The sequence below is a fragment of the Oryx dammah genome, unplaced genomic scaffold (genome assembly GCF_014754425.2).
Source record: "Oryx dammah isolate SB20612 unplaced genomic scaffold, SCBI_Odam_1.1 HiC_scaffold_21, whole genome shotgun sequence".
NCBI lineage: Eukaryota > Metazoa > Chordata > Mammalia > Artiodactyla > Bovidae > Oryx > Oryx dammah.
Window position 1 is genome coordinate 76,058,051 of NW_024070205.1, and position 20,249 is coordinate 76,078,299.

General features: G+C 45.0%; 1 protein-coding gene across 1 annotated transcript in view; it reads left to right on the forward strand.

The window, feature by feature from the left end:
- The window catches only part of DSTYK (dual serine/threonine and tyrosine protein kinase), a 52,988-nt gene extending 33,521 nt beyond the window's left edge, over positions 1–19,467 (forward strand). The window contains exons 3-13 of the mRNA XM_040262985.1: positions 1,355–2,024; positions 5,451–5,683; positions 6,088–6,171; positions 6,825–7,001; positions 7,836–7,965; positions 8,320–8,476; positions 8,914–9,046; positions 10,652–10,765; positions 14,724–14,838; positions 16,195–16,329; positions 16,763–19,467. Of these exons, the coding sequence (XP_040118919.1) occupies positions 1,355–2,024; positions 5,451–5,683; positions 6,088–6,171; positions 6,825–7,001; positions 7,836–7,965; positions 8,320–8,476; positions 8,914–9,046; positions 10,652–10,765; positions 14,724–14,838; positions 16,195–16,329; positions 16,763–16,950 (2,136 nt within the window). The 3' untranslated portion in view covers positions 16,951–19,467. The remainder of the gene's footprint in view (positions 1–1,354; positions 2,025–5,450; positions 5,684–6,087; positions 6,172–6,824; positions 7,002–7,835; positions 7,966–8,319; positions 8,477–8,913; positions 9,047–10,651; positions 10,766–14,723; positions 14,839–16,194; positions 16,330–16,762) is intronic.
- The last annotated feature ends 782 nt before the right edge of the window (positions 19,468–20,249 follow it).

Genomic DNA, 20,249 nt, shown 5'->3' on the forward strand with positions numbered 1-20,249 from the left:
TATTTCCCTCCATATTCCCATATGGATGGAAATGTATGCTCTTAAGTGAGTCGAGATCCTTAATGAAGAAGTAGAATGATAAGCAGAAACTACTAGCTAGGGAAATGACCTGTTTAGGAGTTGGGTGTATCAGTGATGATTGAGTTCAAACATAGGTAACAATCAGAAAAATAGGGGTTTGCTTAAGCAAGACAAGAGGTTAATATATTTTTCCGTTACATAAGTCCAAAGCTAGGCAGTTGAGAGCTGGTGTGGCAGCTCTGTAGTCATCAGAGATCCAAGCTCCCAGTCTCTTTTTGCTTCCTCGTCCTCAGGGCTGGCTTCCCCCCTCAGGATTGCCCAGGGCTGTAGGAGGGCCACTGCTGCTCTGTCCTCACACCTGCGCTCCAGGCAGGAAGGGCAGGGCCAGAGCGTGCACTAGCTAGCAGAGTCAGCCCTTTGAAGAGCTGTCTGTTGTCCTACCTACTATTGGCTGCCCCTCCATAAAAGACATTGCCTTCCCAATGATGCAGAAGTTAGATATCGGGTAGGCAGACCGTAGTCTCTGCCAGACCAAGTGATCATGAGCATAAAGGTGTTCCTGAGACCTAGATGGCTGAGACCTTGGGATGTTTGCCAACTCTTAAGGTAGGATGGTAATGTTTGACAGATCTAACCTTTAGTTTGCTGCTTGATTGATTGATTCAGCAGTATTAAGGACTTAATCTATACCAGGCACTGAAATTACAGGAGTGAAAAAGATAGACATGTTCCCTCTCTCGGAAGAGTTTATAGGCTAATTGGAAAAAAAAAAACAAAACACTTGTTTTTAAATAAATAAATTATAAGTATATAAGTGTATTGACTATTAAGAGAAGGAGAAGTAGAGAGTACTCCCCTAGTAGGGATTTCTTATTAGGAAAGACTCCAGAAGGGTATGACACTGTATACCCTGAGATTTAAAGGGTGCATGGGAGTTAGAAAGTTGAGGATGAGTCAGGTTAGAAAGAGGGGGAGGAATGTTCCAGGCAGATCCACTCCCAGTCTAAGAGTTCTTTCTTCATCAGAGGGAATCAGCGGGAGTTTCCAAAGCAACAAAAGGGACTCCAGGTTCTTTTTTCACCTAAAATGGCTGAAAGGACTGCCATCCTTTCTACTTACTTATTTTTTCACTGTCTCTTGATGAGTGCCTGCCTGCTTAGGTGGCACCAGGGAGTGTTGGTAACCGAGGAAGGAGGGGGACAAGTGATTGGGGCATATCCTGAAGCCCAGTTGCCCCATCATAGATCTGCATTTTGGTCTCAGTGTGGGACTCCGGGGAGGCAAGGACTGGTTCTGAGCCTGAAGTGCTGATGTGACCCCGTTCCCCTTCCAGGAGGTGGACATTGTGCTAGCACCGTGCCGAGGCCTCCGGCCCACAGTGGATGTTCTGGGTGACTTGGTGAATGGTTTCTTGCCTGTGATAACCTATGCGCTCCACAAAGATGAACTCTCTGAGAGGGATGAGCAAGAGCTTCAGGAAATCCGAAAGTATTTCTCCTTTCCCATATTCTTTTTCAAAGTGCCGAAGCTGGGCTCGGAGATAATCGACTCCTCCACTGAAAGAATGGAGAGTGAAAGATCACCACTTCATCGCCAGCTGACTGACCTGGGCTATCTGAGCAGCGGCCACTGTAACTGTGGGGCCCCCGGCCAGGACACCAAAGCTCAGAGCATGTTGGTGGAGCAAAGCGAGAAGCTGAGACACTTGAACGCGTTTTCTCACCAGGTGCTGCAGACTCGCCTGGTGGACGCAGCCAAGGCCCTGAACCTGGTGCACTGCCGCTGCCTCGACATCTTCATTAACCAGGCTTTTGACATGCAGCGGGACCTGCAGATTACGCCCAAACGTCTGGAATACACTCGAAAAAAGGAGAATGAGCTGTACGAATCATTGATGAATATTGCCAACCGGAAGCAAGAGGAAATGAAGGACATGATCGTTGAGACTCTTAACACCATGAAGGAGGAACTTCTGGATGATGCTGCCAACATGGAGTTCAAAGGTGGGTCCTGGAGAGAGCTTGGTAGGATGCAGGAACTGGGGCATCCTCGAACCCTTTCCAGCTGGCGTAGAGTACATCAGTTCTGAAGCCCAAAGGAACCTACCCCGACGGGGCCCGTTAGCAGCAGCCGACCTGAAATCATTGAGTGGAGTTGGCCTCACTTGCTCTGAGAGGCCTTCTTGGAAAAGTCTGCCGCCATTCCTTCCCATTTGATAAATCCGTCCCAATACTGCCCTTTGGTCTCCAGTTCTTATTGTATCCCCTTGCCTTTTCAAGACTGGAGAAGAGCTGCTTGAAGAAGGTCGCTGAGTCATGCTTTCATCCTGACTGCTTTGTCATGGCCCATGCTGCTTTGTTGGTTCTTTTTTGTGTGTCATGGTCTCATTTTCTTTCCAGGGTGCTCCTGAGACCTAACTCAGAAGGATTTCCCAAAGTAGCAGTTTTAGCTTTTCTGGCATTCCTATCCTTCATGAATAACCGTTAACAAAACTGGGCCAAATGCTTAGTCATGTCTTCTGGTATCTGAGGTCTGGGTGCTACTGACTTTGTATAGTGACTCCTGCGTGAACATTAGCTCTCAGTTCAGTTCAGTTGCTCAGTCATGTCCAACTCTTTTTGACCCCATGGACTACAGCACACCAGGCCTCCCTGTCCAGCACCAACTCCTGGAGTTTTCTTAAACTCATGTCCATTGAGTCAGTGATGCCATCCAACCATCTCATCCTCTGTCATCCCCTTCTCCTCCTGCCTTCAGTCTTTCCCAGGATCATAGTCATTTCCAATGAGTCAGCTCTTCACATCAAGTGGTCAAAGTATTGGAGTTTCAGCTTCAGCATCAGTCCTTCCAATGAATATTCAGGACTGATTTCCTTTAGGATTGACTGGTTGGCTCTCCTTGCAGTCCAAGGGACTCTCAAGAATCTTCTCCAGTACCACAGTTCAAAAGCATCAATTCTTTGATGCTAAGCTTTCTTTATAGTCCAGCTCTCACATCCATACATGACTACTGAAAAAACACCATAGCTTTGACTAGACAGGCCTTGCCGACAAAGTAATGTCTCTGCTTTTGAATATACTATCTAGGTTGGTCATAACTTTTTTCCAAGGAGTAAGCATCTTTTAATTTCCTGGCTGCAGTCACCATCTGCAGTGATTTTGGAGCACAAGAAAATAAAGTCTGTCACTGTTTCCATTGTTTCCCCATCTATTTGCCATGAAGTGATGAGACTGGATGTCATGATCTTAGTTTTTTGAATGTTGAGCTTTAAGCCAACTTTTTCACTCTCCTCTTTCACTTTCATCAAGAGGCTCTTTAGTTCCTCTTTACTTTCTGTCATAAGGGTGATGTCATCTGCATATCTGAGGTTATTGATATTTCCCCTGGCAGTCTTGATTCCAGCTTGTGCTTCATCCAGCCTAGTATTTCTCATTATGTACCCTGCATATAAGTTAAATAAATAGGGTAACAATATACAGCCTCGATGTACTCCTTTCCCAATTTGAAACCAGTCCGTTGTTTCATGTCCAATTCTAACTGTTGCTTCTTGACCTGTATACAGATTTCTCAGGAGCAGGTCAGGTGGTCTGGTATTCCCATATCTTTCAGTATTTTCCACAGTTTGTTGTGATCCACACAGTCAAAGGCTTTGGCATAATCAATAAAGCAGAAGTAGATGTTTTTCTGGAATTGTCTTGCTTTCTCTATGATCCAGAGGATGTTGGCAATTAGATCTCTGGTTCCTCTGCCTTTTTAAATCCAGCTTGAACATGTGGAAGTTCTCAGTTCATATACTGTTGAAGCCTGGCTTAAAGAATTTTGAGCATTGCTTTGCTAGGTGTGAGATAAGTGCAATGGTGCAGTAGTTTGAACATTCTTTGGCATTGCCTTTCTTTGGGATTGGAATGAAAACGGACCTTTTCCAGTCTTGTGGCCACTGCTGAGTTTTCCAAATTTGCTGGCATATTGAGTGAAGCACTTTAACAGCATCATCTTTAAAGATTTGAAAGAGCTCAACTGAAATTCCATCAGCTCCTCTAGCTTTGTTCATAGTGATGCTTCCTAAGGCCCACTTGACTTTGCACTCCAGGATGTCTGGCTCTAGGTGAGTGATCACACCATTCTGATTATCTGGGTCATGAAGATCTTTTTTGAATAGTTCTTCTGTGTATTCTTGCCACCTTTTCTTAATATCTTCTGCTTCTGTTAGGTCCATACCATTTCTGTCCTTTATTGTGCCCATCTTTGTATGAAAGTTTCCCTTGGTAGTTCTGATTTTCTTGAAGAAATCTCTGTCTTTCCCATTCTGTTGTTTTCCTCATTTCTTTTCATTGATCACTGAGGAAGGCTTTCTTATCTCTCCTGCTGTTTTTGGAACTCTGCATTCAGATGGGTATATCTTTCCTTTTCTCCTTTGCCTTTTGCTTCTCTTCTTTTCTCAGCTATTTGTAAGGCCTCCTCAGACAACCATTTTGCTTTTTTGCATTTCTTTTTCTTGGGGATGGTCTTGATCACTGCCTTCTGTACAATGTCACAAACTTCCATCCATAGTTCTTAACATAGTAGAACAGCCTCCATAGGTGGGTTCTGCTTATTGCCATTTTCTAGACAAGGGAATTAAGACTCAGATAGCTTCAGTAATTTGCTCAAGGTCACACAGATACTAAGTAATAGAGGCACAACTTGAATCTAGACAGTCTGATTCCTGAGCTCATACTCATAATTTCCACACTTACTGCTTCTTTATCTATTCCCTGTTATTGATGTTACCATATTCCTGGGAACCAGCTTCAGAACCTCAGCATGAGGACTTCCCTGGCGGTCCAGAGGTTCAGACTCCGCACTTGCAGTGCAAGGGTACACATTGTGTATCCTTGAGGCAATAACAGCGTTCCAGTTTTACTTTTTATTTCTCTAGTAATTGATTAGAATTGAATTCTTGACTCTTGTATTTTTCTCATTAATATGCTAGGAAGTGTGAAATATTACAAAGATTAGAGGCTTTGGAATTCATCAACTTTGCGTTCAAATGCTAGGCATATTATTCCCTAACTCTACCATCCCCTCCCAGTGCCCAGTTTATTCTCTTTTTGAGGCTTTTTCCTGACTTATCAAATATAACCAGTGATACCCTTCTGACGTTGTTGTTAGGGTTAAATTAGATTAGATACGTAAAATACTTCCTCCCCTTCTGTAAATGTGATGTAAGAGCTGACAGATCAGTAGGTTCATTCTGTACAGGTGCTCCTTCAGGACTCTTAGATACCTCAAATGGTTGAGGATTGCGTGGCCCCTCATGCTGAGAGTCAGAGGTAGTCAGCCATGTCTGTTTTGTAGCCATCAGCATGCTAGCTCCTTGGGTCCAACTTTATTCAGTGTACCTGCCCATTCCCCTCACAACCAACTAGGGTTTTGCTGTGCCTCCATAGATGTCATTGTCCCTGAGAATGGAGAGCCAGTGGGCACCAGAGAGATCAAATGCTGCATCCGACAGATCCAGGAGCTCATCATTTCCCGGCTTAATCAAGCAGTGGCTAACAAGCTGATCAGCTCCGTGGATTACCTACGTGAGAGCTTCGTTGGAACCCTGGAACGGTGTCTGCAGAGCCTGGAGAAGTCTCAGGATGTCTCAGTTCATATCACCAGTAATTATCTCAAACAGGTACTCAGAGGGTAGTTAAGAGCTGGCCACAGATAACACATGAAACAGAATCCACCCACGAGCCCAGCGTCAAGTTAGCCAAGAATTTCCCTTTCAGTGTTTTTGCCAGTCCAGTTTGAATTTTGTTTTCCTGTCTCATGACCACTGTCTGTGGGAGGTGCTTGTGAACTGTCAGGTTGCAGTTCAGCCAATGAGCAACATGATGAAGATGAAGTAGAGGGGTCCCAGTGGCCACAAAACAGATGGCCCCCCTGCCTTGACTCTGCACATACACTGAGGCGTAGATTTGGGAGCCTTGAAACTGGACCATGTTCTTGAAATAAATATCACTTGTTGCAATTTTAATTAGCCACTTTACTCAGGGCATATATATATTGACTTTCTTATTGTGTCTTCTTTTTCAGGTCTTAAATGCTGCCTATCATGTTGAAGTCACATTTCACTCAGGGTCCTCGGTTACAAGGATGCTATGGGAGCAAATCAAACAGGTAGAGGTTTTTTAGGGAAAGAGTTTTCAGTCCGTAATTGGCTCAAATGAATCTTGGTCGCTCCAGCAGAAACTAATGTCTAGGATATCTGTCCTAGACAAACTGATATCTGTCAGTATAGGTGGCTGTTTGTCCTGATTTTCCTGCCTGGGGAAGTTCTGATTTATGCCTGTTCTGAAATAATTATTAACAGTGTCCCCTTTAACTCTTAAAAGTGATGTATCTAAATGATATTTTATGGAGCCATAAAACTCTACTTCTCTAGCTTTTTGATGTTTCTTTGCCCCAGCCTAAGTGTTTTCTCAGAACCAGGCTTTGTTACCAAAGACCATGAGTATGATGTATTTTCTGGTATTCAGTCTGGTTCTTATATTGAATTATTTGCTGACGTTAGAAAGGGATTTATCAGGCACCCCCAGTACTGATTGTAATGTATTGAGGATTCATGAACATGCATTCCAAGCCTAATGTTCTTTGATGTTTTCCATTGGACTGAGCCCCAATTTTGTGGTAGGTGAAATTGGAGAGGGGTGTTGAACCTCATAAGCTCTCGTCTTAAGATCCTGGCCAGCTGAATGGTAATCCAGCGAGGAAGGGGTTCTAGTGGTCCCTGTCTCCACCCCTCAGTGTTCTCACTACCCCTGTCCTGACAGATCATCCAGCGCATCACTTGGGTGAGCCCACCTGCCATCACCCTGGAGTGGAAGAGGAAGGTGGCCCAGGAAGCCATCGAGAGCCTCAGTGCCTCCAAGCTGGCCAAAAGCATTTGCAGCCAGTTCAGGACTCGGCTCAACAGTTCTCACGAGGCCTTTGCAGCTTCCTTGCGGCAGGTGAGTCTTAGGAAAGGCGATGCAACCGGATCAAGCAGAGAGGTGCCTCATCCGCTGTGGAGTGCTTTATCTACTGCCCTCTATGTAATTGTTTAAAAATTGTCAGTATATTTCCTTTCTGTTGTGTTAGAGGATAATACTCAGTTACAGGGTGTTTCATCGATAAACGTTTCGTGTGGATGTTTTTCTAACTCGAGAGAGAACGGAGAAAATGCAGTTAATTTCTCCTCACTTCACTGAGTGAGGAATGAAAATCAAGGGGTAGGAATTTTATATGAATTTATATAGTATTTTAGGAATGAGGGACGAAAAGGGATGGCATTCCAGCTTCCATGTGTGTGCTTAGTCACTCAGTCATGTCTGACTCTTTGCAGCCCCATGGACTGCAGCTTGCCAGGCTCTGTGGGGATTCTCCAGGCAAGAATACTGGAGTGGGTTACCATGCCCTCCTTCAGAGGATCTTCCCAACCCAGGGATCAAACCTAGGTGTCCTGCACCACAGGCAGCTTCTTTACTATCTGAGCCACTACTTTCATAGTAGTTTGCAATTATGTGACATTTGCTTGCACCTTTAGGGGTGTGTGTGGGTGTGTGCAGGTGCATATGTGTACATGTTTGTGGAGGGGAGGGTGGGTAGATGTGATTATACATCCAGGAGGAAAATATTATTACTTAATGAGTGCTCACTACCTGCCAACCCCTGAGTTGCGTTACATGCATCTTACTTCTCACAGTTACCCTCATGAGGTAGATATTGTTATTCCTATAATAGGCAAGGAAGCCAAAGCTGGGGACCTGATAAGCCATATTACTTTCTTCTGTTTTTTGTCCCAGCTGGAAGCTGGCCACTCAGGCCGGTTGGAGAAAACTGAAGATCTATGGCTGAAGGTTCGGAAAGATCATGCTCCCCGCCTGGCACGCCTTTCGCTGGAAAGCCGTTCTTTACAGGATGTCTTACTGCATCGTGAGTCCTTACTTTTCCCCTAGGAAATGGGAGGAGGCTTCTGGATACCTAACATCCTCAGGCCCAACCTCGGAGAATCTCACTGTCTAAAGCTTGCAAAGCTGTCTAAACATCTACTATTTTTGAGTTTCTGATGAAGTCTGCTTGGTCCTGCTGTTTATATAGTTCAGATAACACAACCGCAGTTTATTTAAATTAAAGCAGTTAGGTTACTACTGGTTTACAAAACATCCACATTTCTTCCCCTGGCATAGTTCTGACTTCCTGCTTCTAAGCAGGTCCGTGTCTGAGAATCTTAAGAGTCAGTTGCCCAGCAAGTTCACATCCTTCCGGCCTTATCTCTGTCCCTTACAGGTAAACCTAAACTGGGGCAGGAGCTGGGCCGGGGCCAGTACGGCGTGGTGTACCTGTGTGACAACTGGGGGGGGCACTTCCCTTGTGCCCTCAAGTCGGTTGTCCCTCCAGATGAGAAGCACTGGAATGACCTAGCTTTGGAGTTCCACTACATGAGGTAAGTTCTGGTCTCAGTCAGCTTTGTGGAGAACAGTTCTTCTAGAGAAGAGCCTAGAAACCTCGTATAAATGTTGTACCAAGAGATACAGTGTGCCCGGTCTCTCCATCCCACGTCTCCCAGTGGTGTAGCCTGTATTTCGGTGTCAGGTCCAGAAGTGTGCTCTCTTCCAGGCCTTTCCTCCTTTCCCTGCCCTTTCCCCCCATCCTGATTCTTAGGCACATCCTTATATTTGCCTTTCTTGTTTAGTCCTCAAGGCCTGTCCCCTTTCAGATCCCATCATTCTCTGTCCTTGTTAGAGAGGCCATTCTCTTTGCCCTCTCTCTGTCCTGAGGGCCATGACTCTGGGCCTGGACTAAGCATGGTCCCCCGTGGTGACGTGCTACTCCAGGGTAGCACCTAGGTACTCCAGCCCAGGCCCCTCTGCTCCTCACCAGGTCTCTGCCAAAGCATGAGCGCTTGGTGGATCTGCATGGCTCCGTCATCGACTACAGCTACGGTGGTGGCTCCAGCGTCGCCGTGCTGCTCGTCATGGAGCGCCTGCACCGGGACCTCTATGCGGGACTGAAGGTGTGGGGCCAGCGGGGGCAGCAGGGGGGCAGCGGGGGGCAGCAGGGGCAGCCGGCAGCCAGGTTCCCGGGCTTCTTTTCGGCCCTTCCTCCCTTCTTCCTGACTCAGAGCCTCTGACTCTCAGAAGACATTCGTAGAGTAATCACACCTAAAAAATGTCTCAGAAGTTGTTTTTTGGCCCCATTTTATATCTAGAATATTGGAATTCGCTATTTTCACCTATTGTGGTAATAGTAAAAATCTAGACTACACAGAGAAGCAGAAAAGCTTCCTATAACTCTACTATTCTTTCTTTTTTTTGTTCTCTGTGAATTAAACCAGTTTTTTTGTCAACAAATATTTATTAGTGGTTACTTTGTACAAGACCTTGTATTAAGCAACATAAGAGGATATCAAAAAACATAGAATTTGAAAAAAATATATATATATATTGGCTAGGACTTAGAAAAACATTGTAGTCAGTGATCATTTCATGAACAGGTGGCATTTGGGTTTGATAATACCCTGGTGGGTAAAATTTGGGCAGATGCTGGAAAGAAGAAGTTATACCAGGGGAAGAAATAGGCTAGTGCCCAGGATATGTGAAGGACACTATGACTGTGTTGGAGCAGGTGGTTCATTTGGGGAATAGAGGGGAAACGATATGCAAAGAAGTGCTGGGAACAAATTATAGAAGACCAAAACTGTTAAGAATTCCATAAAATTCAAATTCCCTTGTAGACAGTGAGAAGCAAAAGATTTCGAACGAAGGTAGAAATGTTCTCAGTTGAATGCTGAGTTCCCCTCATCTAAAACAGCCCCCAGCAGGGAAATAGGGAAGTTTCTTTTGTTTGTCCTCTACACTGGAGATAGAAAAGCTAACCCCAGAGTGTCTGGTAGGTTTCTTCTGACAGGTGCCTCTTTTCCCAGTTTATATGGAAGCTTTCAGAAGTAAGACAGAAGAATCTTCAGAAATGCTTGCAGGAGCCATGAGAAACCAACCAAATGAAGAAAAGGACTCTCCAAGTGGCTTCCTTCTTCATTTCAGGGGAGTTAGGCTCAGCACCTTGAGGTGCTTTTCCATAAGTGGGTTAGAGAACCATGTATGGGCTTCTGGATAAGTGATATAACATTCTTCAGAATTCAGAAGACCCTAACTTGGAACCTTGCTAGATGTAAGATGAATGACTTTGGCATTTGAATCCATAAAACCAAACCTGGACTAACCAGGCCTACAGAGCAACAGAAGGAAACCTGCCTGAGAGTCCTGAAAATGCTCCCTCTGAGTCTCTGGGCTGTTCTAGAGTTTATTCAGCTTAGAGATGAGCCCATGCCTTCAGGTGTCTGGTTGTGGCTCTCTTGGTCACCTGTGGGGCTCATCCAGCTGCCTCAGTGCTGCCTCCAGGAGACTTGCTCTGGCCCTTGCAGCTTGCCTTTCCTTGCTTTCCCTTTGTTTCCCTCTCCTGCCTGCCTTCCTCTTTCCTTGTTTTTATCCACTTCTCTGCTTGTGTGCCCTAGTGTGCACAGTCTTCTCAGTACCTCACAGAGGAACTCTTGGTTGGTATAAGCCAGTTGGGTTGAGGAGTTGTCCTCTTGGTGACACGTAAACCCTTTTGTCTCCCCAAGGCTGGGCTGGCCCTGGAGACCCGTTTGCAGATAGCCCTAGATGTTGTGGAAGGAATCCGCTTCCTGCACAGCCAGGGGCTTGTCCACCGTGATGTCAAACTGAAAAATGTGCTGGTAAGTAAGAGCTGTTTCCCCAGGGTAACTCCCTGTCTCTGCGCGTAAGTGACCTTTGGAAGGGGGTACACATACATCAGGGCTTCCCTAGCGGCTCAGATAGTAAAGAATCTGCCTGCAGCGGAGGAGACTCACGTCTAGGAGAGGAGTCCTAGGTCAGGAAGACACCCTAGAGGAGGGAATGGCTATTCACTCCAGTATGCTTGCCTGGAGAATTCCACGACCAGAGGAGCCTGGCTAGCTACTCTCCATAGGGTCTCAAAGAGTTGGACATGACTGAGTGACTAATACTTTCACACATAAATATAAATTTGTTCACAGGAAAAGACTGGGGTGAGAGTAGAACAATTCACAGCAGAATAGGTGGATGGTATCTTGGACTTGGAGCTTAGGGAAGAATTGTGTCATAGGTCTAGCTTATATTGCTTAAGGTTTTTTCTCCTAACCCTGGTGAGAAAATTTAAACTTACAGAGAAGCTAAAAAAGTGGTATGATGAAGACCCACATACTGCTCATTCAGATTAATATTCTCTCTTCTAGTGTCTCTGTCTTTGTCTCTGTCTCTCTCTCTTCACCTGCATATGCACACACATTTTTTACTAAACTGTATGAGAGTAAGCTGCAGATAAAGGTCTGCTTCTAGGGAATTCCCTGGTGATCCATGGCTAAGACTGTGCTCCCAATGCAGGAGGCCCAGGTTCGATCCCTGGTCAGGGAACTGGATTCACATAATTGCAACAAAGCGTTCTCGTGTTGCAACTAGAGACCCTGCGTGCCACAACAAAGACAGAAGCTCCCAAGCGCCGCAGCCAAAGCTGGGAGCAGCTAAACTGACTTAAAATAAGTGTTGCTCCCAAATACCTCGGCTTGTATCGCTTAAGGGAAAGACATTCTTCACATAGTTAGAATGCCGTTATCGGGGCTTCCTTGGTGGCTCAGTGGTGAAGAACCCACCTGCCAATGCAGGAGACAAAAGAGGAGTGGGTTTGGTCCCTGAGTCGGGAAGATCCCCTGGAGGAGGAAATGGCAACCCACTCCAGTATTCTTGCCTGGGAAATCCCATCGACAGAGGAGCCTGGCAGGCTTCAGTCCATGGGGTCATAAAGAGTTGGACAGGACTGATACTCAGAGTATATTATGAGAAATGCTGGGCTGGAAGAAGCACAAGGTGGAGTCAAGATTGCTGGGAGAAATATCAATCACCTCAGATATGCAGATGACACCACCCTTATGGCAGAAAGTGAAGAGGAACTAAAAAGCCTCTTGATGAAAGTGAAGGAGGAGAGTGAAAAAGTTGACTTAAAGCTCAACATTCAGAATTGTGTTCGCAGCCACCGCCGCGCCGCCGTCGCTCTCCAACGCCAGCGCTGCCTCTAGCTCGCTGAGCTCCAGCCGCAGGAGAAGGGGCGTAAGTAAGGAGGTCTCTATACCATGGCTTGTACAAAGCAGACTGCCCGCAAATCGACCGGTGGTAAAGCACCGAGGAAGCAACTCACTACAAAAGCCTCTCTCAAGAGTGCGCCCTCTACTGGAGGGGTGAAGAAACCTCATCATTACAGGCCTGGTACCTGTGGCACTCCGTGAAATTAGATGTTATCAGAAGTCCACTGAATTTCTGATTCGCAAACTTCCCTTCCAGTGTCTGGTGCGGGAAATTGCTCAGGACTTCAAAACAGATCTATGCTTCCAGAGTGCAGCTATTGGTGCTTTGCAGGAGGCAAGTGAGGCCTATCTGGTTGGCCTTTTTGAAGACACCAACCTATGTGCTATCCATGCCAAACATGTAACAGTTACGCCAAAAGACATCCAGCTAGCAAGCCGCATACGTGGAGAACGTGCTTAAGAATCCACTGTGATGGGAAACATTTCATTCTTAAAAAAAAAAATTCTATTCTTCCTGTTATTGGTAGTTCTGAATGTTAGATATTTTTTTTCCATGGGGTCAAAAGGTACCTAAGTATATGATTGCAAGTGGAAACTAGGGGACAGAAATCAGGTATTGGCAGTTTTTCCATTTTCATTTGTGTGAATTTTTAATATAAATGTGGGGACATAAAGCATTAATGAAAGTAAAAATGATTCAGTGAACAAGTTTCAGCAGTTCAACTTTATAACAATTATAAATAAACCTGTTAAATTTTTCTGGACAATGCCAGCATTTGGATTTTTTTTAAAGCAAGTAAATTTCTTATTGACTGCAACTAAATGGTGTTTGGAGCATTTTTATCATGCAGTAGATTCCATCCACTCACTATACTTTTCTAACTGAGTTGTCCTACATGCAAGCACATGTTTTTAATGTTGTCTGTCTTCTGTGCTGTTCCTGTAAGTTTGCTATTAAAATACATTAAACTATAAAAAAAAAAAGAACATTCAGAATACGAAGATCATGGCATCTGGTCCCATCACTTCATGGCTAATAGATGGGGAAACGTGGAAACAGTGTCAGACTTTATTTTTGGGGGCTCCAAAATCACTGCAGATGGTGACTGCAGCATGAAATTAAAAGATGCTTACTCCTTGGAAGAAAAGTTATGACCAACCTAGATAGCATATTGAAAAGCAGAGACCTTACTTTGCCAACAAAGGTCCGTCTAGTCAAGGTTATGGTTTTTCCAGTGGTCATGTATGGATGTGAGAGTTGGACTGTGACGAAAGCTGAGTGCTGAAGAATTGATGTTTTTGAACTGTAGTGTTGGAGAAGACTCTTGAGAGTCCCTTGGACTGCAAGGAGATCCAACCAGTCCATTCTAAAGGAGATCAGCCCTGGGTGTTCTTTGGAAGGAATGATGCTGAAGCTCCAGTACTTTGGCCACCTCATGCGAAGAGTTGACTCATTGGAAAAGACTCTGATGCTGGGAGGAATTGGGGACAGGAGGAGAAGGGGACGACCGAGGATGAGATGGCTGGATGGCATCACTGACTCGATGGACATGAGTCTGAGCAAACTCCGGGAGTTGTTGATGGACAAGGAGGCCTGGCGTGCTGTGATTCATGGGGTCGCAAAGAGTCGGACACGACTGAGCGACTGAACTGAGCACAGTACAGTTACAGTTACCTAAAGATTTATAACATTGTGTTAGTTTCTGGTATTAAAATGATTCCATTCTACATATCTGTATTCTTTTATCATATTCTTACCAGTTTTATGCCTTTACAAAATACTGAAAATAGTTCCCTGTGCTATAAACATTGTTGATTATCTGTTTTATATGTATAGTTTGTGTGTGCTAATCCCAAACTCCTAATTTATCGCTCTGCCACCCCGTTCCCCTTTGGTAGCCACAAATTTGCTTTCCACGTCTGTGAATCTGCTTCTGTTTTGTAAGTGAGTTCATCTGTGTCGTGTGTTAGATTCCACACAGCAGTGGCATCATATGCTTGTCTGTCTCTGTCTGGCCGACTTATCTCCTTTTGGTAATCTCTAGGTCCCATCCATGGCGCTGCAAATGGCATCATTCCATTCTTTTTTATGGCTGAGTTATATTCCATTATATATACATACAGTTGCTTCTTTATTCCTCTGAGACATAGATTTCCTTAGGAAAGGAAACTTGAGGGTGTCAAAGAAGCGCTCAGCTGACCAAAGGACCTCAACCTTCTTACGTACCAACTTTCTGCCCTGGGTTCTGGAGGTCAGAGGAGAATAATCAGAAACTGAAACACTTTCCTTGTGTCCTTCCCTTACTCATTCTTCCAAGATTTGCTAAGCTCCTGATGCGTGCCAGGCACTATGCAATATGCTGGGGACACAAAGATGAAAAGACAGTCCTTGCACCAGGTTGCTTGTGGTCTAGGGAGAAGGAGGAGTGGGAGTGGATCTGGAGGCGGGGAGGCTGGAGGCAGAGCTGATGAAGTGCTGCTCTGAGGTAGATGCCTACTTTTGAGCTTGGGTATGCAGTTGAGCACTGTGTGCAGGACCAGGCATAGGGTGACTGTCATCCTGCTTTGTCGGCAGTTGGACAAGCAGAACCGTGCCAAGATCACGGACTTAGGATTCTGCAAGCCAGAGGCCATGATGTCAGGCAGCATTGTGGGGACGCCAATCCATATGGCCCCTGAGCTTTTCACAGGTAAGCCGGAGGGCGGGGAGTGGGTTTGGGCAGAGCTCTGTATTTTAACCAAGTGCTACCCTTCGGACTAGGTGATACCCACAAGTACTACTGGCAGTTCTGGTACAGGCAGGGGAGAAACCAGAACAGGAGAAACCCAAGACAAGTAGGGAGAAAAAGGAAGAGGTAAAGGAGCAAGAAAGACAGTTATAAATGGGAATCCCCAGCTATCTTTGGCTGTCTCTCTAGGCTGTTAGTGCCATAATTGCCATAGTCAATCAATTATTTAATCAGAAAGTATTGATAAAGTCAGAAATAGAAAAATATCGTATATTAACACATATATTACAGAATCTGGAAAAATGATACTGATGAACCTATTTGAAGGGCAGGAATAGAGATGCAGATGAAGAGAATGGACTTGTGGACACAGCAGGGGAAGGAGAGGGTGGAACGAATTAAGAGAGTTTCACTGACATATATACACTGCCATGTGTAAAATAGATGGCTAGTAGGAAGCTGCTCGGGCTTCCCGGTGGCTCAGTGGGGAGGAATCCGCCTCCCAATGCAGAAGAGTCGAGTTTGCTCCCTGGGTCGGGGAGACCCCCTGAAGAAGGAGATGGCAGCCCACTCCAGTATTCTCGCCTGGAGAATCGCATGGAGCCTGACGCGCTACAGTCCATGGGGTCGCAAAGAGTCGGCCAAGGCTGAGCGACAGCATTAGGATCCGGAGTTAGTTGGACACACTAACTACAGTGTACTAACTGTAGTTTTACACACATCGAAAAGAAGTAGACAGTCATCATTTTTCTTTCCCTGACTTTAAAAAAATTGCTGTTCCCACTTCTATTATTTGATCTTGGCTACTTCATATTTAAACTCCTTTGATCGTTTCTACTGCAGTTCATCCTACTGTTGTAAAAGTAATCTTTCTAAAGTATTATTTTCTTCATGTTACCTCCTGCTCTAAAGCATAAATGACCCCTTCTCCCCACCGAATCCAGACTATCTGGTTTTAAATATCTTTATGTTCTGGTTCCAACCTATTTACCCACCTGTATTTTCCAATTTTATTTCCCTAATATGACCTTTCAGGATTAATCTTTTTGACAGTCCCATTAAAATTAAAGGCCTGTTTTCCTTCTTCTTTGTCAGGTTCTAGTTTTGGTTCTCTTAATCTTTGACCCTCCCAGTCCCATAATTGTTCATACTATAAAATGAGCATTATAAATGTGTCCTTTCTAACAGGGTTGTTATAAGAGATAATGGATAGCAAAGGCTTTTGAAAAAAGTGTGAAAAGGCCTCCACTGATGCAGGTGAGTGTGATGCTGTTGATTCCCTCCCTGCTCACTACTTGTCACCCTTTCTTGCTGCAGGGAAGTATGATAATTCTGTGGATGTCTACGCTTTTGGCATTCTCTTCTGGTATATCTGCTCAGGCTCTGTCAAGCTCCCTGAGGCATTTGAGAGGTGTGCCAGCAAAGACCATCTCTGGAACAATGTGCGGAGAGGTAAGAACCACGAGCCCTGCTTCACCGACTCCCCTGGTGGGAGCACGCTAAAACCCCCTGCTCCCGCAGCACCTCCCATCCCCTGCTCTGGCCACTCCACAGCATGACCTCATACACGTTTAAACCATCGTGGAATCCAAAAAAGACATTTAAGTCCAACCTTTCCTTCCAGGCAGCATGGTTCTGAATTCTCAGAAAGGCTTTTTTTCTTTAAAATGTCTAATTCTTCAACTTCCTATGCAGGTATATTCCAGTTTTTCATCACTGTTACTATTAAGTTCTAACCTCGATAACTGCAACTGAAGCCAAAGCTTATTGCATCTTTTAACATCCTGAGCCCCAACTGGGTAATTGATCAGAGCTGATCATGCCTCTTTGTTGTGTCGGTCCCTTCTCACTGCCTCTGGTCTTATTTCGATGCTCTGTTCTCTAGGGGCCCGTCCAGAACGCCTTCCTGTGTTTGATGAGGAGTGCTGGCAGCTGATGGAAGCCTGTTGGGATGGTGACCCCTCTCAGAGACCTCTCTTGGGCATTGTCCAGCCTATGCTCCAGGGCATCATGGACCGGCTATGCAAGTCACATTCTGAGAGGCCAAACAGAGGACTCGATGATTCTACTTGACAGCAGAGACCTTTCTCTTTCACTCTTTTTTTTCCTTCCCCTCACCTTTTGGCTATGGGAAGAATTTGACATTTATTCATTACAGAGAGCTCCCAAGGGGACTGATGCTTGCTGGGAGACTTGGGACGCTCCCAGGCAGAGATGACTCCCAGATAGTGAAGAGTTGGCATATCCCGCAGTCCCCTGTACCCAAGCTGTTTCTTTAGCCAAAAAAAAAATCAGCATAAATCTCTTCTGAATGAAATTTCAAGAAAAGTCATCCACAGTTCCCTTTTCCAGACTGTCTTTTAGCTCCAGCTGTAATCAGGACTCTGTGCTTCCATTGTGGAGCCCACATTCCCAACATTCTTTGAAGCCTTAGTAGTTCATACTCCTATTTGCACACGGGAGGTTAGGTTTTTCTCTACCCAGAGCCACTTTTCAGTTTATCCCCTGTGGCCTAGTTTGCTCTCAGACATTAGTTTACTAGCAGATGCCCCATATTTTTTGCCTGAGTAGGAAGAAGCAAGGGAGGGGCTAATGCTTAGTAAGGAGATGGGTGGTTACAGTTCATTTTTTAAAAAGTATTCCAAGAAAAGGTGCAAAATATTCCTGAAAGTCTCCATGCTAGCCATAGTCCAGATGTAGATATTTGGAAGTGTTATTTAAACACTCAGCAGGCTGAGTACAGGAATACATATGTATAACATGTGTTTATACTTTGCTTTTGTTTAATAACAATGTCCACTAATTTGGGGTTCTTTATTCCTTGGCACCATTATTTAAGTGATGGAATGCCATGAAATGTACTGTATTGTATATTACTTGGGAAGACACTAGATATTCACAGAAGTCTGGCAGTACTTGGGCTGTAGAGGGCTCCACAAGACCAAAGTCTTGAAGATTTTACCTCCTCGCTTTGGTTGTCTGTGCTCCCACGTGATGAGGTGAGATTGTGGCTGGGGTAGGAGGAAGGGTGGAGACAAGAATTATCCTTACTGTGTTCCCTCCTTCTTACCACCTGAATTAGGGAAATTCACCTCAGCCTGAAACTGACCACCTGGCCACTTTTAATGCGCTTGAAGTCTGGTCCCTTCTGTTGCTTCAGAACTGGCTGAGGAACCTTCCTGCCAAGCAGTCAGGAGACACAGAGGGGCCTGGGCCTCCAGAGTAGCTGCCGTGGCCGAGGGAGCTGGCAGCCAGGTTGGTCTGGGCAGACTGAGGGGTGCACGTTGGGGTAGATTTCCCTAGACATGCCCTAGTTCCCTGGATCCTCTGCAGAGAGGGGCTCATTGAGCAAAAGCCTTTCCCTTCTCTGGAAAGGAGGGCTGTGCTGGTTCTTCCCAGACCAAAGAAGTCATTTGTGACTCCCATCAGTTTTAAAGGGACAGAACCTAGGCAGCAGCTTATCCTAATTGTTAACACTAAAAAGAGTGAAAGGGAAGGCTATATTACTGCCACAGATAGAAATGCGGGACTGTACAACTCTCAGCTCCTACCTGTCAGCTCTCCATTGCATTTTTTTTTTTTTTTTTTTTTTTGCATTTTTGCGTGAGCTGCCAAAGAGGTATCGAGAAAGTTTTTCCCTGATCGGAGAAGTGGTTTGGGGTAGCAGGGCTGCAAAGTGATAACTGCACTGAATGACACTTTATTTTTTGGCTTATTATTTAGCACTGAGAAGCCAAGGGGGTTGGTGATTGTAATAGCACTTTGGGGAATAGACTCCCCCTGGCCTTGCTTTGGAGAGAAGGCATGTGTGGTATTCCATCTGACTAGTCAGGAAGTTCATACTGCATCAGAGTGGGATAAATGGCCCTCCAAGAGTCCCATTGCCAAGAGAGTAGTTGCTTTCTTTGAGTTTTCAAAGCTTGATTTTTGGATTTGCTGGATCAAATAACCCACTTTTTCTTTAAAAGAAAAAAAGAGGGTTTATCCTTCTAAATATGAGGGTGGGGTGGGTTAGGGCTAGTGGGTACTTACGTGGGTTAGGTGGGAGTAACCTTGAGAAACTTGTATGGCAAACTCCCTTGGGGATTTTAAATAGCACTACTGTTCTTAAAACGGTTTTATTTTTAACTTTATCTGCTTTGTTAACATCCAGTCCAACTGAGCTGATGGAAAACAGACTGTGTGTGAACACCTGACATTGGAAACCGGTCTGGATAGCTTGTTGTCTTTTGTCTTTATGTAATGTTTTTGTGTGTGTGTTTTAAAGGACTAATGTTTATTATTACAGTGTTAAATAAAAGTGTAATATACTAAATATGTAGAATAAAAGTGCAATAACAAGAGAAAATTACTCGGGCACAAACTCCAGTTCTTACACTCTCTCCCCTCTTGTGCTCCCAGTCTCTATCCATAATATTGTTACAGCAGGACAGTGTTAATTGTGTATATTTTTAAGCCATGCAACTATGGGTTAAGTCTTCATTTAGTGTAATTTTGAATGGCTGGACTTGGTTTTATAGAGTGTGCTTCTGGGATGCACACACACCAGATGTGCTGTATAATAAAGATCACATTAACATTTTAGGTTTACATCTATTTGGCTTTTGTTTTCCCTTCCCTCGCTATGTCTACTGGATGCTCCCTATTCCATCCCATTTCCACTGGGCTCCTAGAGGTCTTTCAGTTTGCCGTAAAGATTGACCGAACATGCTACTCTTCCCCATGGATCGCTCCCAGTCCCTCGGCACTTGACATGACCAGAGGGTGGGGCCCAGGAAGGGGAGGTAGGACAGCAGAGAAGGGGGAAAAATGCAGTGATAGCAATTTATTTTTCAGAGCCTCTCCTGGGTTCACACCCTTTGCACCAGCCTCTCTTCAGCAGGAACTTGGCAACATTCTAAACTCGTGCACAAGCCTGGCTACTCTTTATTACACTCTGAGATATTTGGGGCATGGCATACAAATATGGGCCTCTCTGCATTTGGAATATTTGAACTTCTGTTTAGGCTCAAGCTGCTCTTCAGATTTGCTTCCTTGGCAGTGCCCAATGGACACCATCATAGGCCTCTACCAGCAAGCAGCAATATCTGTAACCACCAGGGGCTGTCAGCATGGAGCATGCCTTCTCCCAGGGGCAGGTGTGTGTTGTGTTTTGTTTTGGATCACATGAGACTCCATAGCTGCTTCACTTTTTGCTGTAACTGCTTGTGATTTTTTGTTGTTCAGTCACTAAGTGATGTCCAACTCTGCAACCCCAAGAACTGCAGCACGCCAGGCTCCTCTGTCCTCCACTGTCTGCTGGGGTTTGCTCACATTCATGTCCCTTGAGTTGGTGATGCTAACTATCTCACCCTCTGCTGTCCTCTTTTCCT